This window comes from Artemia franciscana, chromosome 16 (genome assembly GCF_032884065.1).
Source record: "Artemia franciscana chromosome 16, ASM3288406v1, whole genome shotgun sequence".
Lineage (NCBI taxonomy): Eukaryota > Metazoa > Arthropoda > Branchiopoda > Anostraca > Artemiidae > Artemia > Artemia franciscana.
In genome coordinates this window covers 13,692,864-13,706,875 of record NC_088878.1, presented here as the reverse complement: position 1 = coordinate 13,706,875, position 14,012 = coordinate 13,692,864, and the positions used below count along the sequence as shown (strand labels likewise).

Genomic DNA, 14,012 nt, shown 5'->3' with positions numbered 1-14,012 from the left:
CCACATTTTTGTACATAGGAGCTTGAAACTTCTACAGTAGGGTTCTCTGATACACTGAATGCGATGATATGATTTTCGTTAAGATTCTATGACTTTTAGGGGGTGTTCCTCCGTATTTTTGAAAATAAGCAAATTTTCTCAAGCTCTTAACTTTTGATAGGTACGACTAAATTTGACTAAACTTATATATTTAAAGTTATTTTAAGAATCCGATTCTTTTGATGTATCTATTAGTATCAAAATTCCGTTTTTTAGAGTTTCGTTTAATATTGAGCCGGGTCGCTCCTTACTACAGTTCGTTACCACGAACTGTTTGACAAGGCGAATACTACTCTCCGTAGTTTACATATATACATTTATGTGGTGTGGAATCCTATTATGACCATTAATAAACTAATTAAGAGGGGACTTCAGAGGAACAATGACTTAAACGGCTCTGCTTGCTACCACTATTACTACTACTACTATGAACTACTCGAAAATTGTCTAAAGACAGTTTTAGGTTCTCGTTTGAATGACCGTATATAACACCATAAGTTGAACAAAAATTGTGGTTCAATACCATTTTCTAGGGGTGCCAAAAATTATGCTTTTCGGTCACACACCTAGGGCCAAACGAAAAGCTTGTCCATAAGTGGAGTAAAAACAGGTCATCAGGACAGAATTAAAGAATACTGGAACTTCATGGACGGGGATAAACGATAAAGAGTGTAGCTTTGAATAAGTTGGGGTAGAGGAGGATAGGACACAGATGTCTTCAATGTATGGAAAAAAAATTGTGCAAAATACTCTTCAATTACAGTTTTTGTTATTGAACTTTGACAAAGCGATTAGTTAACTAATTTGAGCAGAAAATGATCGGAGATATCGAAATAGTTATAACAAATATAGAAAGTGAAAACATCGATTTATCATCCGTGTAAGGCCGTGATTAAGGCCTTAAGGCCGTGATTAAGGCCCACATCCAATTTAAAGCGAAACATCTTATCTTAAAATTTGTAAATAACAGACTTGAAGCAAAAAAGTAGTTCGCTTTGGATTCATGAGGTAATTGCCTAGAGGCCGTTAGATTGCCTAAGCATCCCCTTTGCCAACATAGCGTTAATCAGTCATGCAAGGGGGGAATGTGACGCAAATTATGCAAATAAGATAAAAAAAATTTCCTGGAGTTCTGACCGTAACTGAATTTTAGATCAACAGTCCAAGCTTCTCCTAAAAGAAGTTGGCACTCATATACCGACTCACTAATTACTTAGAGAAACAAACGAAAAACTCCTCAATGTACAAACCTGTCAAAATTTACTTGTAACTTCATGTTAAATACACAAACAAAGCGATTTTTAATTCCAAAACAAATACAAATAAATAGATCGAAACTACCCACAGTTTCTATTTTTCTTGGCACTTCTGCTGATTCATTGGCAATTTTCATTAAGAAAATCCATGACGCATTGGTTGATTTTATCTGAGCCAAAACTAGCATTTGCCTTCCGTATCAACGGTGTTGTCAAGTGCAGCCAATACGAGAATTGAAGAGACGGAATGGCGCGAGCCCGCTGTCAACAGTTCCGGCAATCAAAGCCAATAAAAAATAAGTTTGGAAATTATCAAAAAAAGATAATTTAGCGTGTGAATTTCAGTAGCTGAAAATATGGATGATCAATTTCCAACATTTGACAAGGAGACATTCATTTTAAATAATTTTCGTGGTATGACTCAATTTTCCGCTAATTTTTGGTAACACTGCAATTCCGTCCATTAAGCTGGAAGTAACTTTGAAAATCTTGCTTTCTCTTTTACATGTATCCGTGATTTGTTCATAGTGATGATGGTTGAAAATTGATTTCCAGTTGATTGCATATATGAAAAGGGCTCTAGTTGAAGTGTGTATAGGCCTACTACGTTTATTTATGGGCCATTCTAGTAATTTGATATCTAGCGAGCTGACCATGACATTCTAGTGATTTAAGAGGCATTGTCACAAACGTTGGAACCATTCAACATCATATTTGTTTATAGATGTAAATACGAGCGCTCAGGAAATGATGGTCGATCCAAGTTAATATCAAACTAATCTAAAAAAAACCTTTAATGTTGGGAGTAATATAAGAACTTTAGTCACTAATCATTTCTTTTTTTAAAGAATTCCTTAAGGGCTAATTCACGCTTATTATGATCTTCATTTCTTCAGTCGCATTTGCATGGTTAACCTTTTTTTTCTTACAAATTTAGACAATTATATAAATTAGATGTAATATTTTGATATTAGTCTTTTTTTTACACAAAAGACGATAAAAAATAAAAACTTGAATTTTAAGAATAAAGTGAAAAGTTAATTTGGAATAAGTTTCATCTTCTTCATCTTTATAAGATATTTTTTAGATATTTTTTTCAATTTTTTGTGTAAACAAATTTGCCTCCACATACAAAAAAAAAAAAAAAAAAAGGCAACAAAATTAACCGCAGAAACTTTCAACATTTCATTGGGGGTATATTTTCTGCATCTATCGCGGTGCAAGAAATCCCTGTATGTAATCCTTAAGGATCAATTATGAATAAGTTGTTTTCCCTAGACATTTAACTTAACCAAAAATTTGATTAATATTTTTTTTCCAATTCCTTTCATTTCTTTTATATAATAAAAAAATACTAGTTTTTTTTAACTGAAAGTAAGGAGCGACATTAAAACTTAAAACGAACAGAAAATACTTCGTATATGAAAGGGGCTGCTTCCTCATCAACACCCCGCTATTTACGCTAAAGTTTGACTCTTTCTCTCAATTCTTCTTTTTAAAACAGTAAAAAACTTTAGCGTAAAGAGCGGGGTGTTGATGAGAAAGCGGCCCCTTTCATATACGAAGTAATTTCTGTTCGTTTTAAGTTTTAATGTCGCTCCTTACTTTCAGTTAAAAACCTAGTTTTTTTTATTTAATTTCTGAACGTTTTTGAATCAATGTATGTTTTGATTTTGGCTCTCCGCAGAGAAATAATTAAAACAAAATTTGCATATTTTTTTTTTGGCTAAATGGCTTTCTCATAATTTTGATCGAATGATTTGAGAAAAAAAGAGCGAAGGAGGAAGCCTAGTTGCCCTCCGATTTTTTGGTTAATTAAAAAGGCAATTAGAACTTTTAATTTTTTACGAATCTTTTTATTAGTAAAAGATTTACGTAACTTATAAATTAGCTTACGTTAAGAACTTTTGTATTCTCATGTTTTTATCACATATATGAGGGGGTTCGCCCCCTCGTCAGTACCTCGCTCTTTACACTAAAGCTTAAATTTTGTCCCAATTCACTAAGAATGACCCCTGAATCACAAAAGCCGTAGAATAAATAGTTCAAATTACTAAAATACTTTAGCGTAAAGTGCGAGGTATTAGGAGGAGGTCAGTCCCTCATATGGGTAATCATTTCTGTTTGTTTTAAGTTTTAAGGCTGCTCCTTACTTCCAGCTGAAAAAAAACTTTTTCATATTTATTTTTTCATTGTTTTTTTTTTTTTAAATAATGCTAGTAAATCCTGCACTCCCTTCATGGAAATTTTCTTCTTCCATGACAAATCCTCGATGGAAAGTTCCCCCAGCATATCCTCCTCTTCTCAACCCCTCCCCCAACTAAAAAAAAATCCTCCTGAAAACGCATGTACACTTCCCAATAACCATTACTATATGTAAGCAATGGTCAAAGTTTGTAACTTGTTGCCCCTCCCATGGGGACTGTGGGGGAGTAAGTCGTCCCCAAAGACATAGTTATAATAATTGGCGTGGGAGGGGGCCTAGGTGCCCTCCAATTCTTTTGGTCACTTAAAAAGGGCACTAGAACTTTTCATTTCCGTTAGAATGAGCCCTCTCGCAACATTCTAGGACTACTGGGTCGATACGATCACCCCTGGGGAAAAAAACAAACAAACAAATAAACACGCATCCGTGATCTGCCTTCTGGCAAAAAATACAAAATTCCACATTTTTGTAGATAGGAGCTTGAAACTTCTACAGTAGGGTTATCTGATATGCTGAATCTGATGGTGTGATTTTCGTTAAGATTCTATGACTTTTAGGGGGTGTTTCCCCCTATTTTCTAAAAAACGCAAATTTTCTCAGACTCGGAACTTTTGATGAGTAAGACTAAACTTGATGAACTTATATAAAATCAGCATTAAAATGCGATTCTTTTGATGTAGCTATTGATATCAAAATTCCATTTTTAGAGTTTTGGTTACTATTGAGCCGGGTCGCTCCTTACTACAGTTCGTCACCACGAACTGTTTGAAAACCGACTTCCACCAAATCAAAAACGTAAATGAATGTTTTTCTTTTAGAGATGAATGAAGCAAGTTTTTACTAAAGCAGCCAAAAACACGAAAATCGTGCAAAATTGATAAGAAATCTGGATATAATTGCGAACATCATGACGTTTTATGGGGCGGGGCATTCGAATTGGTAACTGAAGAACACCATCTCATTAGAGTATTGGTTGCTGATACAAACCGTTTCTTGCGATCAAGGGTTATAAGTTTATAAGTTTATAATTCGACATTCGCAAACAAATCAACATATTAAGCAACACTTTCGTGCATGAGAAAAACCTATGAGGGTTTGAGGACAGCCGAAAGTCCACGTAACTACTTACCTATTAACTCAACTATTTACTTAAACCTAAACTATTTAATTAAAACTATTGTAAATAAATCGAAAATAGAAATAAACTATAGCCTATATGTATATATATATATATATATATATATATATATATATATATATATATATATATATATATATATATATATATATATATATATATATATATATATGTGTGAATAATATAGATAAATAAATAATTAACTGAATTAAAAATAACAATAGATAATTATAATATATAAGAAAAATAAAAAACAAACCCTGTCTCCGTTAAACTTTAATACTCAACTCCCCCTCCCCCACCCTTCCTTCCCAACCCCACCTTATTCCCTGCCCACCCTTACCTTCCCAACCTACCCTTAACTATCCAGCTCCTGTCGCGGACTCGAGCTTTCGTCAGTATTAGCTCCCCTCATCACCTAGTCGCGAAATCTACTTTACACTGAGAGTCTTAAGCCTATAAACCCGATGAAGGGGAAGGCCAATCAGCTTGTGTATAGTTATTGCTTCAAAGTCTTGATTAATATATGCAGAATCAGCATACCCAATGTACCTAATTCCTGGACCATGATGGCATGTAAGCACTTTGACATCTGACCATGCATTTAGGGCCTAGTATGAACAAGAGTTCTTACAGGACATCCTTTGCCTTAAAATTTTAATACGCCAAGGAAATAAACTAAATATAAAAATCAGCCATTCAGATAAAGTAAAGACATGCAAGCTCATCTACATTACAATACCTCACAGATGGCCTTTTTTTAGAGTGATTACAGCAACTACTTTATTTATCTACATTAAATTACACATTATCTACATTATCTACATTACATTATTTACATAATTTTTATTACATAACTATTTTATTGTTTTATTACATTATTATAATTATTTATTTATTACTTATTATTTATTACATAATTATAATTATTTTATTACACTATAACATAATTTATCTACATTACATTACACATTATCTACATTACAATACCTCACAGATGGTCTTTTTTTAGAGTGATTACAGCAACTACTTTATTTATCTACATTAAATTACACATTATCTACATTATCTACATTACATTATTTACATAATTTTTATTACATAATTATTTTATTATTTTATTACATTATTATAATTATTTATTTATTACTTATTATTTATTACATAATTATAATTATTTTATTACATTATTACATAATTTATCTACATTACATTACACATTATCTACTTTACAATACCTCACAGATCGCCTTTTTTTAGAGTGATTACAGCGACTACTTTATTTATTAGTATTGGCACAAAGAAAACGATTATCAAATTTAAACATACATCAAGCACTAGAGTTACATACTTGAAGAAAGCACGAATACCTATAATTAAATGATTAAGTCATGACAAAGTGCATTACATCAAAGATAATACAAATTAACAGAGAAGTTGAAAGCTAAAAAGTAACTTCAGTAAATTGGCAGATACTTACATGGCACATGCAACGCCTCTTGTATTATGAAGTAAGCTAAATTCATTTTTGCTATGTTAAAGAATGTGAGGATTTACATATTGCACTACCATACTATTAAATAAGACATTCAAAAGGCTAATATATAATACTTTATCTAATCTTATTCTAACAGACAATATTATTGGCGTTATTTAAGCCTGTAGATATTCACTAATAGGCTTGGTTGAAAATTTTTAGTAGATATCAAGAAGCAATCAAACAGTTCGTGGTAACGAACTGTAGTAAGGAGCGACCCGGCTCAATAGTAACCAAAACTCTTAAAAATGGAATTTTGATAATAATAGCTACACCAAAAGAATCGCTTTAAATGCTGATTTTAAATATATAAGTTTCATCAAGTTTAGTCTTACCAATCAAAAGTTACGAGCCTGAGAAAATTTGCCTTATTTGTGAAAATAGGGAGAAACACCCCTAAAAGTCATAGAATCTTAACGATTCAGCGTATCAGAGAACCCTATTGTAGAAGTTTCAAGGTCCTGTCTACAAAAATGTGGAATTTTGTATTTTTTGCCAGAAGGCAGATCACGGATGCGTGTTTATTTGTTTGTTTGTTTTTTTTTCCCAGGGGTGATCGTATCGACCCAGTGGTCCTAGAATGTTGCGAGAGGGCTCATTCTAACGGAAATGAAAAGTTCTAGTGCCTTTTTTAAGTGACCAAAAAAATTGGAGGGCACCTAGGCCCCCTCCCATGCTAATTATTTCCACAAAGTCAATGGATCAAAATTCTGAGATAGCCATTTTATTCAGCGCAGTCGAAAAACCTTATAACTATGTCTTTGGGGACGACTTACTCCCCTACAGTCCCCGTGGGAGGGGCTACAAGTTACAAACTTTGACCAGTCTTACATATAGTAATGGTTATTGGGAAGTGTACAGACGTTTTCAGGGGGGCTTTTTTGTTGGGGGAGGGGTTGAGAAGAGGGAGGTATGTTGGGGGAACTTTCCATCGAGGAATTTGTCATGGGGAAAGAAAATTTCCATGAAGGGAGCGCAGGATTTTCTAGCGTTACTTAAAAAAAATGAAAAAATAAATATGAAAAAGTTTTTCAACTGGAAGTAAGGAGCAGCATTAAAACTGAAAACGAACAGAAATTATTACGCATATGAGGGGCTCACCTCCTTCTAATACCTCGCTCTTTACGCTAAAGTATTTTTAGTAATTTCAACTATTTATTCTACGGCTTTTATGATTCAGGGTACTGACGGTAGAAGAGCGAGGTACTGACGAGGGGGTGAGCCCCCTCATATATGTAATAGAAACATGAGAATACAAAAGTTCGTTACGTAAGCTAATTTATAAGTTACGTATATCTTTTACTATTAAAAAAATTCGTAAAAAATTAAAAGTTCTAGTTGCCTTTTTAAGCAACAAAAAAATCGGAGGGCAACTAGGCTTCCTCCCCCGTTCCTTTTTTTCTCAAAATCATTCGATCAAAACTATGAGAAAGCCAATTAGCCAAAAAAAAACAAAATATGCAAATTTCGTTTTAATTACTCCTCTGTGGAAAGCCAAAATCAAAACATGCATTGATTCAAAAACGTTCAGAAATTAAATATAAAAAAACAAGTTTTTTTTAACTGAAAGTAAGAAGCGACATTAAAACTTAAAACGAACAGAAATTACTTTGTATATGAAAGGGGTTGCTTCCTCATCAACGCCCCGCTCTTTACGCTAAAGTTTTTTACTGTTTTGAAAAGTAGAGTTGAGAGAAAGAGTCAAACTTTAGCGTAAAGAGCGGGGTATTGAGGAGGGAACAGCCCCTTTTATATACGGAGTAATTTCTGTTCGTTTTAAGTTTTAACGTGGCTTCTTACTTTCAGTAAAAAAAAATTGTTTTTTTTATTTAATAGTAGTAAAGCTAGTCATATCTGTAATCGGTAAGATCACAGGTTCAGCCCTTATGAGAGTATAAGAGCGGTTTTACTGGGACGGAGTGGGAAGACAACTTCAGACCATTATTTCCTAGTTTCAAAAGGACCCTTCGAACCAATTTAAGAAGGACCCTATTTGAGCGCAGGTAGGGTTATATTGACAATAATAATACTGATATTCATTTTGATACATCGAGTATCGACTGAGCAATATCGATACCTGCTAATATCGATTTTTTGGCCAAATTAAGTGCATAATAACTGAAAACATATGAGAAAAGATGACCCGTATTATTAGGTTGGAACTTTGTTCCGCGGGTGATTCACACTAACAAGATCACGAAATTCCATTTATTTCTTTGGATTGACCATCAAATGATCATTCATAGTATCAAACACTTCAATTTTCTAATTTCTTTCTACTATCATGTCATACCAGATTTAGAATTGCGGAATGAACTGACGCAAAATTAATCGCTCACATTTCGTTCATGGTATCCTCAATATGTTGCAAATTACTGGACACTCGTACGGCATAGTTTCTAATAGGTCAGTCTGACAAAGTCCATCAAAAACAATGGAAGAAAAATTCAGAAAGGAAATTTATTATTAGATGCTTGCATATGTGATTGACTTAGGAGGCTGATTATTCAAGCGCATTTGATAATGGATTTAGTCAAATTAGCTTCCAAAAAATGTTTTTTTTTCTAAAGCAAAAAATTTTTTACCATTGCCGGCACTAAACTTTATTTTGGATAATAACTATCCTTGTCTATGAAATTCACATCAATAAAGTGCTTTTATGCTAAAAACAATTATAAAAGGGTTAGACTGTACACTGAAAAGATAGCTTATCAGGTCAGATTAGTAACTTCAGACTCGGAAGTTAATGCTTTCCCTTGACAGAAAAATTGTCAGAGTCACTAAGGTCCAGCGCCCACGGGGCAAGTGCTTTGAGACTAGAATTGCCACCCGATTGCACACGCAACGTTTTGTGACCATGGTCTTGAAGTAGAGTGGGGGCCCACCCACAAGGCAATCCAGATGAGACTGGTTTCCAATCAGTCTAAAACTGGTTTCATATGAGCCTCCAGTCGTGGTCACAGTTGCGTTGCAGAGTGTTGCCCCACACATTTCTGGGAGCTACCGCGTTGATATTGTCCAATTATTTTGGCTGTCAACATGTCAGACCAGGAATTAAATGTGAAATTCGTAGGAGAAGTGGATAAGCATAAAAAGTTGTACAACTATAAGCTTCCAGCGTACTCAAGGAAAGACGTTCTGTAAAATGCGATAAATTTTTTATTTGTTTGAAATAGTTTTTTCCCGCTAAGAACAGACGAAACTTTGCATTCTTTTCCAAGTAGGGGTGGACCCAATACTCCCTCTGAACCCTAAGAAACCTGTGGTAATCATAGTAGTCAATTAAGTCTTCCTCGCCGGAACTCAAAATAGTTAACCATACTCCACTACTCAAATAGATATACACAACTGATCCACAACTACTCGCGTCCGTGGGCGAAGATACATTTCATTTTGGTTGTAAACTGGTCGTAAACCAGTTGCAGAGTTGCCTGAGACTAGTTTCCAAACGTTGTCTTGAAATAGTTGCCCCTTGGGTGCTGGGCCTAATCCTCTTCGTTCAAATAATATATATTGTCGTAAATAACCTTATAATCAGGGCCGTATGCAGGATTTTTTTTAAGGGGGGTTATAAAAGCATTTTTTGTGGTGGGAGGGAGGGTTTACAAAAAAACGCACAAAACATTGTGGTTATATTCATTTTTTTACGTTTTTGCGGGCCTGAAAAACCTTTCGGGGAAAGTTCAAACCCCTGACCCCCCCCCCGGATACGGCCCTGCTTACAAGCACCAATGATTTTTCTAAGAGTTTGGAAGCATAACTCAATTGAGTCACTGTAAGAATTATATTCTAACTTTCATTCCCAAGCGATGTCAAGGCAGTTGTACAGAGAAAATGAAAATTTTGCACTAACCTGTCAGTAAGTTTTTTGGCAAAACCAAAATCTGTTATTTTTAGATGCCCATCTCTGTCAAGAAGTAGGTTTTCAGGTTTGAGATCTCGATACACAATATTCTGCGAGTGTAAATAATCCAAAGCGCAAACAATTTCTGCTCCGTAAAAATTTCCTAAAAATAGGCGAAAAATTAAACTAAATCGCAAAATTGTCGATATTGAATATTTATATCTGCTTGCGGGTGGATAAATAGGTTTTCAATGAAAGTGAAATAATATATGGAAAACAAGCAAAAGGGTTTAAACGCTACTCAATCAATGGTTGGATTCAACGAATAAACTACTATTGAGAGAGAGAGAGAGAGAGAGAGAGAGAGAGAGAGAGAGAGAGAGAGAGAGAGAGAGAGAGAGAGAGAGAGAGAGGGAGAGGGAGAGGGAGAGGGAGAGGGAGAGGGAGAGGGGAGAGAGGGGGAGAGAGAGAGAGAGAGAGAGAAAGAGAGAGAGAGAAAGAGAGAGAGAAAGAGAGAGAGAAAGAGAGAGAGAGAGAGAGAGAGAGAGAGAGAGAGAGAGAGAGAGAGAGGTCTTTAATATTAAATAGAATGCAATACAAAATAAAATTCAAAATTGAATTGCAATACACATAATTCCCCTCGAAAGGCTCCATGGCCAGGGATACAAGGGGGATAAGAAAAAAAAATTATTATACAAGCAATAAATTCAATATAGGCAATCATATATATCAGTTTACAGGCAATATATTTATGGGGGATACAATATAAGCAACAACTAGAAGGAGAAAAAAAGAAAAAAAACATAGAGAACATACCTGAGGCCTGGGAGCAAAGTGCAGAGAGGAAAACCACACACCACTAACAAAACACAGGGGCCATCAGCTCCTCAGAGGAAAAAAATCAATCTATTTGATTCTTTATTAAATGACCCTTAAGAATCCTTTTAAAAGTCCTAAACGAGTGGCATTTCTGCACTGAAGAAGGTAGTGAATTCAGACCTGTTGACAAGCAATGTGGGGATTGAAATCTGATCGAATAGTAGGGGTAGGCGGAATGTGGATATTACTTGAAGAACGAAGGCTATATGGAGCTGAATCAGAAATAAACATAGGAGTTTTCCGAAGACATTTTGGAAGATTGCCGTGAAGTTGATCAAAGAAAAAAGAAGCACAAGAAATAATGTAAATAGACCGTAGACTTAAGAGCCGTGTTGGTGAAGAACGGTTGGTGCCCATAACCAGACGCCGTGCTTTATTATACATGACAGAAAGTGACCGCAGCGTAGACGGAAAAGTGGACATCCATACAATGGGGCAATAAGAAAAATATGACTGGACAAGACACAAAAAAAGAAGTTTCAGAATAGATCAAGGAAATGAGTATCTAAGTTTTCGAATGATACCCAAACTCCGTGAGACCTTAACCCTAATCATGGCTACATGGTTTCTGAATGGAAGGTTCTCATCAAGCAGGATACCAAGAAACCGGACCACCCGATTATCTGGTCTACACAAGGAGCCTTGTGACACCTGAAGGTGTGTAAGCTGAGGGAAAGCTACACCAATTCGAGGAAAAATAAGAAAATGTGATTTACCAACATTCAAGACCAAGTAATTGGCATTAAACCACGACATAACTCTCTCAAATAATGCCACAAGGTTAGACTTGATATCACATTCCGTCTTCCCAAGGGTCCCAAGAGTGGTATCATCAGCAAAAGCAACAAGAAAATCTTCATTAGAAGAAGTATTGGAACACGACTGAGCATCAGGCTGACACAGCTTGCAACATGCCAGAGGCCTGGTGTTTTTACAGCCGAAATCAGATCACTAACATAAATCAAAAATAAAATGGGACCAAGAACAGATCCCTGCGGGACGCCATAATATACTTCAAAAGGGCTCCGGAAAAGCGGATCAATGGAAATAAGCCTACCAGAAAGACATGAATCAAACCAAGAATAAGCGTTTGATGTTATATCAATATGTGATAGTTTCCAAAGAAGAATCCGATGAGTCAAGGAATCAAAAGTTTTACTACTACTACTACTACTACTAATAACTCACTGCAGCACCAAGCCGCCTGAGGCCAACACAGCTACGCACGCTCCTCCTCCAACCTAATCTATATAAAGCCTCCCTCTTTACACCCTCCCAGGAAGTTCCCATTTCCTTTAAATCCTTATTTATGACATCCTCCCAACCCAGACAAGGACGACCTGCTTTCCGTGTAGCCCCAGACGGTTGACCAAAAAGGACAATCTTCGGTAATCTGTCATCCTTCATCCGTAGAACGTGGCCTAGCCATCTCAACCTTTCTTTCATTATAGCCCCAGAAAGCGGGTTATCCGATGAGTCAAGGAATCAAAAGTTTTACGAACATCCAAAAATAAAGCTGCCGGGGTATGAACAGAATCTATCGCCGAATGAATGAAATTCGATAAAGCTGCGCAAGCATGCTCCGTAGAGTGACTCGCTCGGAATCCAAACTGGAAACCATGCAAAAAATCCTTTGCATCCAGAAAACTAAGAAGCCTGGATAGCATAGCCTTCTCAAAAATTTTGCTGAAAACAGACAGGAGAGAAATTGGCCTATAATTAGCAGGATCACTCCGAGTACCACCTTTATAGAGTACTATAACCTTAGGTCGCTTGAGAGATTCGGGAAAAATACCTTTCTCGAAAGACAGATTGATGAGCTTAGTCAGTGGTGACAGAATAGCAGGCAGAATGGCACGGATAACCCTTGTAGGAATTTTGTCTGGTCCTGAAGAGCAGATCCTTTAAAAGCATTCACGATACGAGCTACCTCAAATTCAGAAACGGAATTCAAGACCATCGACTTCAATCATAAGGGTCCAAGAAAGGCTCTGAAATGGCAACGAGAAGTTGCAGAGCTTGCAGAGGAAGCAGTTACCTTTCCTATATTAGCAAAATAAGAGGTAAGCTCTAGCTGAACATCTACATCTCCTTAGAAGGTTTTACCATCGATTTTCAGCATTGATGGAACTGAAGGCAGAGGGGGAGTAGGTCTAAGAACTGAATTAATTAAATACCATGTATTCTTTACATCCTTCCTACATTCAGAAAATTTCCTACGATAATACTGAGACTTTGCCTTCCGACAAAGATAATTAAATATATTCCTAAAGGCCTTGAATCGTTCGTGATGAGCTAAAGATGATGAAGCCTTGTAAAGCTTCCACAAATAATTTTTCCTTTTCCAGCTTTTATGTAGACCTGGAGTCATCCATGGATCAGGGGTGCTATCCTTTTCGAAGTATGAGGCGCTGGACCCCGATTGCAAATTTCCAGGATTCCTTCTTTAACTAAATCTTAATAGGAATCAAAAGAGTGGTTAAAATCTGAATCAGAAACCACAAACTACCCCATGGTACATCCAGACGAGAATTAAGTAGACTTAGCTCAGTATCACCATAACGGAAAAATGGGGAGATTAGATGGTGATGCTATACGCTGCGCTTGATCAGCACTCTTAGATCGGGAAATAGCGGGAAAATGATCAGAAATATCACTAACCAGCACCAAATTATCTAAAACATCTAGTGACGAAAAAATATTATCAATAAGAGACGCTTGTGTTTCTGTAACTCGGGTTGGTATACAAACTGAAGGTAGAGTTCTCGAAGAGAGCATCATTGACAAAAAATCAATGGTTGAAGCAGAATTTTGATCCAGCAGGTTGAGGTTAAAATCACCCATAAGGATTAGTTCACAGGGATGTTTTTGGACTGAGTCCAAAACTTCTTCCAGAATTTTCAAAAACGAAGGAATAGATCCACTGGGGGACCTATAAACTAAACCCACAACTAAATACTTACGCATTGATTTAATCTCAATAAATAGAGATTCAAAGATTCCTTCCTCATTTCTGCTCAAATCATTTCGGACATTACATGCAAGACGATCAGCAATATAAAGCATAAGGCCACCTCTCTCCATCTGTTTCCTATTCAGCCTCTCCATCCTAT

The 14,012-nt window shown here is 35.9% G+C and overlaps 1 protein-coding gene across 1 annotated transcript in view; it reads right to left on the bottom strand.

The window, feature by feature from the left end:
* The window catches only part of LOC136037104 (cAMP-dependent protein kinase catalytic subunit 3-like), a 159,074-nt gene that overhangs the window by 96,247 nt on the left and 48,815 nt on the right, over nucleotides 1-14,012 (bottom strand). Inside the window, exon 4 of the mRNA XM_065719564.1 lies at nucleotides 10,030-10,183. Coding sequence (XP_065575636.1) covers nucleotides 10,030-10,183 — 154 coding nt within the window. The remainder of the gene's footprint in view (nucleotides 1-10,029; nucleotides 10,184-14,012) is intronic.